At 36.1% G+C, this 12,343-nt stretch overlaps 1 protein-coding gene across 1 annotated transcript in view; it reads right to left on the bottom strand.

Annotated features, from left to right (window-relative positions):
* Nucleotides 1-1,402: 1,402 nt before the first annotated feature.
* Nucleotides 1,403-12,343, bottom strand: part of LOC306867643 (yjeF N-terminal domain-containing 3) — a 35,986-nt gene continuing 25,045 nt past the window's right edge. Inside the window, exons 3-6 of the mRNA XM_079413428.1 lie at nucleotides 7,198-7,308; nucleotides 5,461-5,574; nucleotides 5,193-5,343; nucleotides 1,403-4,054 (exon numbers count right to left, since the gene is read on the bottom strand). Of these exons, the coding sequence (XP_079269554.1) occupies nucleotides 3,858-4,054; nucleotides 5,193-5,343; nucleotides 5,461-5,574; nucleotides 7,198-7,308 (573 nt within the window). The 3' untranslated portion in view covers nucleotides 1,403-3,857. The remainder of the gene's footprint in view (nucleotides 4,055-5,192; nucleotides 5,344-5,460; nucleotides 5,575-7,197; nucleotides 7,309-12,343) is intronic.

Raw genomic sequence — 12,343 nt, 5'->3', positions numbered from 1 at the left:
TTTATGAGTTGGGGCTACACATATTTATTGGATGGAAATCCTGCCCTTAATTAAATTGAGTTCATTCAATGAATTATTTTTTAGTAGGAATGACAAAAAAAAAAATTTGTAGTCTTCACTGAAGGAATTTAAGTTTATACAACGAGATTACAGCAAATAATTTCAAACAAATTAGATTTTGTTGGAAAAATGTAATTAAATTTCGTGGAAAAGTTTACCATAATTTTTTTAAGTTCATTCAACAACTTTTTTTTTTGAGTGTGGATCACATGTGGATTATTGTGATGTTTTTATCAGCTGTTTGGACCCTCATTCTGACGGCACCCATTCACTGCAGAGGATCCACTGGTGAGCAAGTGGTGTAATGCTAAATTTCTTTTTCCAACAAATCCCATTTTAATGTCATTTTCAACTGTTTCATTAAGTAGTGAAATATAGCTTTTAAACCAGAGTGCCACATTAAAAGCTTACTGTTACAGTCCAAACTTTGAAGTCTAACTCATGGTTCATGACCAAACGTAATTGTGTTTAACCATTTGTAAATATTCCCATGCATGCTACATGTACAGTCCTGTTCCACTGTCTAGGATCATGCATGACCAGCACATCCATGACGGGAGATGCGTTCTCTTGCCAATCCATGGTGTCGTCCAACATTTCGAGTCATTTTTACACAGCTGTTTTGAAAGCTTCGAGAAGCACTGCAAATATTTCACTAAATGGGTCTGACAAAAATCAGTATCAGAAGTCAGAAAGATTGTAGATTACAGGGAATTGAGGTATCAAAACAGAATAAACAGCCAAATTTGCAAAGAAAAGCACAGACCAAAATATTTCCCCAATTCGTTCGCAGTCTAAACAGATTTTCAGATTTTCCTTTGTCACCATATTGAGTGCATATGACTTCTTTTGCCGGTTACCTTTGTGGAGCTCTCTATGCGTGTTTAAAGACAATAAACATACTTTTTGGCCTTCAGTTCGGTGGACAGAAATGTAAAATGTTTATTGGCTGACTAAGAAATATGATCTCCGGATGAGTTCATGTCCACCTTTTGATGAATATATCCGAGTTTACACAATGTCCTAAAATGGCCTATAATGCATTAGTGATGAATCATTACACTGCTTCGGTATTCCTGTCCACATACTGTAACTCTTGTTGCTTTAGACAGAAACATTCCTTCATATCACCCACACCTTTTCTTGACTTTGGAATAAATCTCTGGGAAGAAATAATATACTTTATGGTCTAAAGAATATCGTAGCTACCTCTTGTTCCTAAATATTGGCTAATGGAGCACATTTTCCAAGGTTTGGCTAAATAATAACATCCGTGGGTTTTCAACATCCAACATTTCTTTAAAGACCCGACTTTGACATCTAAATGAATAACTCGGTTTTTACATAGATAATTTATTCATTCAACCTATAAGAACTAATAAAACAAATGTACATTGAGCAATGTACAGGTACATCTCAAAAAATTAGAATATCATGAAAAAGGTCAATATTTTTTGTCACTCATTTCAGAAAGTGAAACCCATATATTATATAGATTCATTACACATAGAGTGAAATATTTCAAGCCTTTATTTCTTGACATTTTGATGATTATGGCTTACAGATAATGAAAACCCAAAATTCAGTGTCTCAGAAAATTTTAATATTACATAAAATCAATCAAAAAAGGATATTTTAAACAGAAATGTCAGGCTTCTGAAAAGCATGTTCATTTCTATGCACTCAATACTTGGTTGGGCCTCCTTTTGCATGAATTACTGCATCAATGTGGCGTGGCATGGAGGCAATCAGCCTGTGGCACTGCTCAGGTGTAATGGAAGCCCAGGTTGCTTTGATAGCGGCCTTCAGGCCATCTGTATTGTTGGGTCTGGTGTCTCTCATTTTCCTCTTGACAATATCCCATAGATTCTCAATGGGGTTCAGGTCAGGCGAGTTTGCTGGCCAATCAAGCACAGTAACACCATGGTCATTGAACCAGCTTTTGGTACCTTTGGCGTGTGGACAGGTGCCAAGTCCTGCTGGAAAATGAAATCAGCATCTCCATAAAGCTTGTCAGCAGAAGGAAGCATGAAGTGCTCTAAAATTTCCTGGTAGATGGCTGCGTTGACTGTGGACTTCAGAAAACACAGTGGACCAACACCAGCAGATGACATGGCAGCCCAAATCATCACTGACTGTGGAAACTTCACACTGGACTTCAAGCAACATGGATTCTGTGCCTCTCCACTCTTCCTCCAGACTCTGGGACCTTGATTTCCAAATGAAATGTCAAATTTACTTTCATCTGAAAAGAGGATCCACTTTGGACCACTGAGCAACAGTCCAGTTATTTTTCTCCACAGCCCAGGTAAGATGCTTCTGATGTTGTCTCTGGTTCAGAAATGGCTTGTCTGAGCGTGGTGACTCTTGATGCACTGACTCCAGTTTCAGTCCACTCCTTGTGAAGCTCTCTCAAGTGTTTGAATCAGCTTTGCTTGACAGTATTCTCAAGCTTGCAGTCATCCCTGTTACTTGTGCACCTTTTCCTACCCAAATTCTTCCTTCCAGTCAACTTTGCATTTAATATGTTTTGATACAGCACTGTGTAAACAGCCAAACCTTTCAGTAATGACCCTCTGTGACTTACCCTCTTTGTGGAGGGCGTCAATGTTCGTCTTCTGGATCATTGCCAAGTCAGCAGTCTTCCCCATTATTGTGGTTTCAAAGAACAAGATATACCTGGAATTTATACTGTAGGGATGGTCATTTATTGAAACTCAAATATAAATATTCTAATATTTTGAGATACTGATTTTTGACTTTCATGAACTGTAAGCTCTAATCATCAAAATTAAAAAAAAAAACTTTTGAAATGTTTTACTTTACATGTAATGAATCTAAAATATATGAAAGTTTCACTTTTTGTAATAAGTTACAAGAACAAAATTAACTTTTTCATGATATTCATTTTTTTTTTTAGATGTATCTGTATAGTAAAAACAAAATGATTTACACATGTTTGTCATCCTGGGATTATTATTATTATACTATACAACCTTTCCAATAAAGTACAGACAAATAAATTTGTAATTGGAGTGAAATTCCAGCAGAAATGCGTTGGGTTTGTAGTGTTGTGCACATTAGACTGGAGGCACTATCAGGGTAATGCACTTGAATTTATCTAACATTAAAAAGACTTATGTGTTAAACAAAACGATTTTGAGAACTCAAGAGTTCGATATACTGTAAATGTCAAAAATGAGCAAAATGTAGTCATTCTAAACCCATCTCTTAGGATTGATTGCTCCTTTCTGCCACAAGATTAAAAAAATTAAAAAGGCAATTATGACTTTTTTTCTTGTAATTCTGAGAAAAAAAGTGAGAATTGCGAGATCTAAAAACAGAATTGTGAGTTTATAACGATTCTAAGAAAAGTCACAATTCATAATTGCAAGAACGAAGTCAGAATTGTGAGATAAAAAGTCGCAAAATTATAATTTAGTATTTTTAAATTGCGTAGCAAAAAAAGAATCTCAGAATTCTGAGAAAAAGAGTCAGAATTGCGTGATGGAAACTCTAAAGTGCGAGAAATCTTTCTTTTTTTTTTTCAGAATTGCGAGTTTGTACAGCCGGATAGTGAGATATATACTCAGAATTTCAAGACAAAAGTGAGATTCATTAGCAATTACCTTTTGAATTTTTTCATTCTGTAACAGAAACAAGCTTCCACAGAAACTCACCTTAACTATCCAAACTATCTAGTCATATTTGTCAGTAACTGAATGCCACAGAACAATCTATAAAATACAAAAGGGGAAAACATATTTGTTATTCAAAATACAAGTCTGTATAAATGGCTACAGTTCTATAACACATTCCGTGCCGGGGAATTCTGGCAGATTAAGTTCATATTTTTTCTGAATGTCATAGGGCAGGAATCGTCCCGCCAGAAAGTGCTTTCCCGAGAAACCCGTTGCGCACTTTTTGGGAGCTGTCAGAGAAATGAGAACTTCTGGATTTATCCCATCATTGACTGGTTCGTCAATATCCCAACCTTCAGGAAAGAGAGATAGAAAGAGTGAATCCTTTCTCACCATCACAAGCCACTGGTTATTAACTGAAATATAGCAATGTTTCTATATTCTTCCAGATAAGATGTGGAAAACTGGCTTTTAGAGATCATTCATCACATTACTGTCATGTGGAAAGAGGGCACAAAAATTACAGTGTGTCAGCCATCAGATGCAATTTTCAAATATGGTCTCCCGATGACATAACGGCTGTGAGTTTTCTTTAGTTTGATCATTTGTCTGTTTTGCAAACACGTCAGGTCCACTGTAACACATTTGCACATTAAGGTCTCTGGTCAGCTCATTTATCAGAAAAATTGGCTGCATAAATCAGATTTCATCAGTTGAAACTTCTTGGAGGTGTTAGTAACCAATTTTTCAATAATATGCCAACTATTTTGCATGCTTACAAAAATGTATCAACACTCTTTTAATTTTTTAAGTTTATCTAGTATTCGGTTTAACTTATTCTACATAATTAAATAGCTATTAGTCCTGCACTTCTCAATTTGACGACTATTTAGCATACAAAAAATTTATCAACAATCTTTTGTTTTTAACATTTATCTACACTCTAAAAAATGCTGGGTTAAATACAACCCAGCCAGCGCTGGGTAAAATATGCACGAACCCAGCGATTGGGTTGTTTAGACCCAGCGGTTGGGTTACTGCCCAGAGGGTTGGGTTAAACATTTAACCCAACTATTGATTAAAAACAACCCAACATGTGTTCTGTCCAATATTTACCCAGCACTGGGTTGTATTTAACCCAGTATTTTTAAGATGCATGCTTAGCTGTGAAGAATTACACAAATGATGTTCAGTGTGTAAAAACAGGCGCTTCAGATTTGTTTCGGTTGGTGTGTTAGAACTTTTTTTGAGCGTGTCGAAGAATGCTAAAGCTAATGCTTTTGTCTTGATAAGCTGAGTCTGGCAAAAATAACCAAAACCTTCCTCTGAACAGATTGAGACCTTTTTCATGAAACATGTTTTCTTTTTCTAGCAAGTACCTACTGTATTTACTGAATGTAACGTCTTTTTTCATTGTGGTACTGCACACTAAAGAATGCCATGGGCAAAATCCCTATAAAACATCAGGTTGTGTGTTTAATGAGCAAATACCTGAGGGCACGTCCACACTAATGATGGGTATTTTGACCTGTTTGAGAGTCACCAGCATCCCAGCGTGGGGCTCTTTAACCTCCTTGTGGTTGGTTTCTGGTCCCAGGATGGCGTCGATCACCAGATTGTAGGCATCATTTAACAGCTGGACCTGGTTGTGGGGTCAGGCAGGATTTGATTAGGATTGACAGATGTCCAGAAGAGTGAGCATCACATTGACATCTCTCTGCCGATGGGCTGAGCTTCATTATTCAAGATTGACACCTACCTCTGTCGGGAGATAGGACAGGAAAGGGATGTCCATTTTCTCGCACTGAACGGTGAAGTCTTGGTGCAAACTCTGAGGAGAACGCTTGGGATAGAAAATGGTGGGCTCATATTCCTACATTAAAGAGAGATGAGGTAGATGATTAATACTTTTTTTTTTTTTAAATGTCCTTTAGTTGTGAAAAACAGATATGAAAATGTGTTGCCATACATGAACCAGACAGTTCATGCTTAGTGTCCATAAAAGCTTTCTGTTTTTTAAAGTAATATTTTGTCCTCCTGTGGATATGCAGGGGGATTTTTTAGTTCATAAATCACAAAACATAATTACCTCATAATTTAATTTCAGAAGAACATTAGAAGTGATTAATGTGGACTAAAATTGATGGTTTTGTACACCTCGTTTGCTCGGGATACAGGATAAAGTCCATACAGTCTGGATAAGTTGCCAGGTAAGTTCATTACAATCCTGCAGTTAAACTTAATGTATTTCTTACATAATGTTGGTACGGACACAAGAATCCATGCAGATGTACGGTGGGAATGTATAAAACAGCTGCCATCATGTGATGACCATCTATTGTTCGTTTTTTTTTTCCCTTCAAGTTTTTTTTTATTCGTTCCATTCGTCCAAGAATCTCATATTGTAAACTGGCCAAATCTGGACTGGCCAAACGTCACTCCATCAGAATGAAAAGAAGGATAACTTTAACAGAGTGTACGTTTATTAGACGAATACTGATGCTCCATAAATCTAGCATCACAGAAGAGCATGATGGATCATTTTTTAATGTTTTCTTTTTTCACTGCTTAAATCAGGAATTGGAAATGTTGTAAGCAGAATTTGAATGCCAAATGAAGTGTTGGAGTATATTCCCTAACCCCTAGGCAGTTGTATATAACATCTAACATTTTGTCTCTTAGCCAATAAACAAATAGCCCTTTCCCCCAAAGAATAAAAAAATTAGGTAATTGTGACTTTTTATGAAGCAATTTGAACATTTTTCGGACATATAAACTCAAAATTGTGATACAAACTTAGAATTGCAAGATATAAAATAAAATAAATGTCTATGTTATATCTAAAATGAGATATAAACCTGCAACTGCAAGGGAAAAAAATAAACTCAGAATTCAGATGAAAAAGTCAGAATTGTGAGATATAATTTCAGAATTTTGAGAGGTAAACTTGGAATTGTGAGAAAAATTTAGAATTCTGAGTTTATATCTGTTCGTTTCTAATTAAAAATAAATAAATAAAAAAATAAAAAGTCAACATAAAAAGCATTCGCACACCCATTTTACTTGTGTGTCGTATTTCTGGCTGAAACAGTATATTCAATAGCAAACATTAAGGGCAGGGCTTGATTTTATTTATTAAATTAGATTTTGAAAAGTGGTTTCTATATGACAGGAGGGGAGGGGCTGAAAAGTAAGAGGACTTGATAATGTCATCAGAATAAAAACTTGTTTCAGACGCCAAGCAAGCTCTTATGTTTTGATGAACAATTATAAACTAAAGTAAAAATCTATACCACTGGTCCGACTGACAAGTAGAAAAAAAATCTTAGCATTGAGCCCTGAATAAGCAATGAATCGTACACAATAATACCAGGAAAGTGCATTAAGAAAGTAAATCGGCTCAGTTATGATTTCATGTTGAATTTAAACAACAACACAGCACCCTATTGGTATCCATTCTTTCTCCGTGCCCTTTGGCACAGTGCTCTATACTTACAAACATGCGCAGATGCCGGGCACACACCAGACCAATGGAGCCATTCTGCTCAGGACCACAAACAACCAGCAGGGTGGGCTGCTTTTTACTCAGGGAGCTCAAAGGAAAAGCCTGGAAAGAGACAGAGGGAAAGAGAGACATTTCAACAGGGAGGGAGACATCTCAATTCAGTCATATCTGCATTTGCAGAGGTAATGTTCATCAGAATAACCCAGCAACAGTTGCAACAATAGTAAAGAGCTGTGGAGACATTGCCACAGGATGCAGCCTTAAAATAACACACTTTCTGACAAGTTTCTAAACTGGACCAGTGCTGCTCAGATTTTCCGAAGCGTGTACACACTCACAAAACTAAGTCTTGCTGAGGCCTGTAATTTCTGTTACTAAACAGAACTGAATTGTTTTCAAATAGGTTTCCATCTGCTATTGGTCAGCCAAACAGAAATAGCCATGCCCCAAATGCACGCCATTGGTTGAGCTGTTGCTATGCCTGGCTGGTTTTGAAATATAAACAAACAACTATGTTTTGATAGAACCACAGAGCAAGTGTTTACTCTCTCATAAATGTCTTATAGTCATCTACACATATGCTCGAATTGAAGATTTAAGTATTTTATGTTTTAAAGTCTTTGCAGTCAAGTTGGAAGGATATTTGTTACTCGTGCACCTGACGAGTATCTTGCCATAAAGATGACGTTATGAACAGATGAATGAAGTAAAAACAACAGTTAAGGTAATGTGCATGTTATATTCATCGAGAAAGAGAGGAAGCCAGACGCTAATGAAGCTAATGGCACTTTGGAGAGAAATTATCAGCAGACATGGATGTTCCATTAGTGAGCTGATGAAGTTTAGATTACATTATCATCGCTGGTTGTCTTAGTCGCAGCACCGGGTGAACAAGAGTTGAATGCGTGTCTGAGTGTGGAAAATTAACGTCTGTCTCCATCTGTTGTCATTTTAAAGGGAATCCGAGTAGGGAATTTTCCTATTGGCCAAAAGAGAGCGTGTCAATTAAGTTGATTATAATGGGCAGTGTTTGGGAGTAACTAACTAAAGGTAGCAAAACTGTTAACTACATTTTCAGATGCGTGACTGTAGCTAAGCTGTTTTTCAAAATGGTTAAAATTGGATTTTGAAAAGTGGCTTCTATGTGACCAGAGGGGAGGGGCTAAATCTAAGAGGGCTTGATGATGTCATCAGAAAAAAAACTTGTTTCGGGGCGGAGCAAGTTGTTATGTTTTGATAAACAAAGTCCAACTCTTGAATGGACAAATATACACAAAATTACTTCAAAATGCCTGTCTTTGCGAGTATCCTTGTAAACAGTCGGTTACTAGTAAAACGACTAAACGTTTAAAAAGTCACATTTTTATTTCCTTTGAATAATGTGCAATGAATCATACACAGTAATACCAGGAAAGTGTATTAAGAAAGTAAATAGTCTCAATTAAGATTTCCTGTTGACTTTACAAAGTGCAACGTAAACGATTATCTGATTTGCACAACCCTAAACAGAATCTTTTTGTATTTTTTACAAAAAGTATTGTAACAAAATTCCTGTCAAATGTTTTTCTTGGTCACTTAAGTTACTTTTGCAACACTGCTAATAGTTGCACTGTAGTTGTATTGCGCCGCTAGACACGGTTGTAGCTACAGAGAAATAAACTCTCAATACGTGTGTCTCAATACGCTCCCTGGTACTAGTATACTGAGCAGGAAACTCTTTCTAGAGCTGTCCCATTGTCAAAATCAAGTGCACTACAACATTCACTACCAAGAAGTTCCCAGAATGCACCATAAAACCAGTTAACATAATCTGCTATTGATAATGATAAACAAAACAAATGACTTCAGAAAGATACCACTCGTGGTGTTATGCAGATGTATTCTTGATAAACACCTGGTTGCTGGCTGGGTTATTAGTTTCTCAAAATTTCATGGATTGAGGCCCATGCTAGTGCTCAAAATCATGTTCACGGTAAATGGTATGTCCAGAATAATTGCTAAAAGTTCAACCTTGTGATACTGACAATCAATTCACATGAAGCTGTATGAAATAACATATTTTGTCTATGTTCTGTCCATTTCTTCTTCTCTGGAAAATGACATGGAATGGAGTGTTCCTGAGAGCCGTAGCCAGTGGTTGCATTGTTCATTTCTTTTACAGGTCTGCTGCAGCTGTGCTGGAATCCTCCGTTGTGTCAACTCCTGCCAGGACTCTGGAGACTGCCGCTCTGATCTGCTCCTGTTCGGAGCCACTGAACCCCTAGATTTTTCTTCCATGCTTCCAGCAAATGAGCTCTCTTGAGAGGGTCTTGACTAATTGCTCTTGCACTTTTTACCCTCAACCTGACACACATTAACACCAGACCTGTGTTTAATTTAGAATTGAATTGAGAATGCCTTTTAAATTCAAATTAAATGGAGGAATTTGCAAACAGGATGCAGAATGTGAATTTAAGGCAGCAGAATCAAAGTACAAAGAAATGTCATAAGAGGACAAACTAAAGATAAACTAAATGATGCTTTCCAACACACAACATGTCCGAACCAGAAACAGTGTTATTTGTTCTGTCTACATTTACTCAATGTGAAACTGTTGCGTATTTGATGTCGAGCAGGATTTTGAAGTAATGAGATTTCACAGTGGGCGGGGCTCCTCAGAGTGGCAAAGTGTTACTGTTGTTGAAGAAAACTGAATGAAAACATGTAATAAAATAAAATGAATTAAAATAAAAACTGTATAACTGGAAAAAAAATTAAATGATACCAGTTATTAACTGACAGCCCTAAAATACTAAAACTACATACAATTCTATGCACATACAATACATACAAAAAATAACAATAACAACAAATACTGACAACTAAACTAAACAGACAAATTAAAAATAAAATCAAAATCAAAAGTAAATTCAAAAAGCAGAACTATAAATCGGACCCAGAGAACTGTTCAATTAGAAAAAAAATCTTTATAATAAAAATCAGTCTTTTTTTTATTATTCTCAAAATGCAATGATTTTTAAATGATACAAGTTCTAAACAAAACACATTAACTTTGGCGGTCCTAAAATGCTCAAATTAAAATGTAGAAAAATTCTCAAAACAAAACATAAACAAACTAAAACTAATATTGAAATAAAACTAAAATCAATAGAGTGAAAACTAACTAAAAAAACGGACAAAACTAAAAATATTAATTATGAATAAAAAAGAAATATAAACTAAATTAAAAGTTCAAAACTATAATAACTGGTGAAGTGCTGCAGAAATCACAGCCTGCTTGTCAGTCATACTTGGTTAGAGCACCTAATTCTACACTTGAAAGAAAACATTTAGCATTTTAAATTTTATTCAATTTTTTTCTTTTTTTTATCATGTAGTCATGGGAAAATACAGAGATAAAATACAGAGAGATCACAGACAGTGTTGTATGAGAGGTAACGTCAGTCTGCATTTTTCACTCAAAACACAAAGAACGTTTCACGAGCCACGGTGATAAAAATAACTTCCTGATATCTAAAGCAGGGAATGATCACAGACATCAGCCTTGATGTAGTTCAACACCAAAGCACTTATCCCCCCGATGTAGACGGATGACGTTGATCTTGGCATCCACTGCGGTGGATAGTTTGCTTGTGAAATCACAATGTGGTAAAATCCAACCAAGATTTTGTCCCCCCCACCCCTCACACACACAAGTGATCTGATGTAATGCTTGTCTCAGAGCTACCGGCGGGCATGTTTTCTTTAGCTACAATTTATGGCGACCTCACAGAGGTCACAGCACAGGAAGTTTTGTTGAAGCTAGCTGTGGCAGCTGCTGGTGACCGGGAGCCTTGGAGGGGCGGAAGGTTCAGTTTGTAAAATGCTTCTTAACAAGGGTTGAAAATTCACACAAGCCAAATCAGGAAACAATTTGGGGCTTTAACCGACTCTCAGGTAGGTCAAGAGGAGCCCTGCGCTGCCTGTCAGCCTGACTGAATCCAGATGGAATGGTGACCGCAGTAGTCTGGTTTGAGTTGGCCTGGCTCTATCACAACCCTCAGGCTGCCCTGAGACGTAAGGCCCGAGACCGCCCGACTGCAGGCTGGCCACAGACGAAAGACTTTCAACATCTTCAATGACGGTGCATTGGATTTGTCACAAGGGATTTTTAAGAAGTCAAAGTGCAATTTGGAGTTGAATGAACCCGACTGGTGCTGATTTTAGTGCTCAAGGCAAGATATAACATGACCCCTCAAAAAAAGCTAAATCCCCGTTTTGTATACTTAGATATACTGCCTTAGACTAAAAATAAATAAATAATAAAAAATTTAATAATTGCTATTGTATGTCTTACAATAAATTTCTCATCACAAATTTATATCTTAGAAACTGAATACACCTCACAAAGTGACTTCATATTTCACAAGTGCGTCCTTTTTCTCAGAACTGCAACATAATTATGACTTTTTGAAACTTAATTATGACATTTCTTGTAATTGCACATTTATATCTCGCAGTTTGACTTCATATTTCACAATTATGACTTTTTTCCTCAGAACTGCAACTATTTTACATAATTGTCACTTTTTTTGCGACATTTCTTGAAATTGCAAATTTCGATATTTTAGTAATTGTAACTTTATATCCCATGAGGTTACTTCGTATTTTACAGTTTAGGCTTTTTTATAGATTTGCAACTGTTTGTCATAATTACGACTTTTTGTAGCTTATTGTGACAAATCTTATAATTGTGACTATTTCTCATAATTGCAAATTTATATCTCAGAGATTGTGGTTTTATACAGTATCTCACAATGTGATTTAATATTTCACAATTGCAACTTTTTACTCAAAACTGCAACTATTTCATAATTACAATGTTTTGCAACTTATAATTGCAATATTTCTTGTAATTGTGACTATTTCTCATAATTGCACATTTATATGTCAAAAATTGTAACTATATTACCTAACTGCAACTTTTAATCTCACAACATCAGTTTGTTCTTCATAATTGTGAATTTGTCTTGTAATTGTGACTGCATATCTGACATTTATGACTTTATGTTTAACAGACAGATACAAAATCTTTTTTCGTTGTCTGTTTTGAAGTGAAAGTGCCATTCTGGATCATTGCTATTCTGGATCATTCTTT

The sequence above is a fragment of the Barbus barbus genome, assembly GCF_936440315.1.
Source record: "Barbus barbus genome assembly, chromosome: 49".
NCBI classification, from domain to species: Eukaryota; Metazoa; Chordata; class Actinopteri; order Cypriniformes; family Cyprinidae; genus Barbus; species Barbus barbus.
Note: the sequence above shows the minus strand (reverse complement) of the source record. Positions and strands in the feature narration are given on the sequence as shown.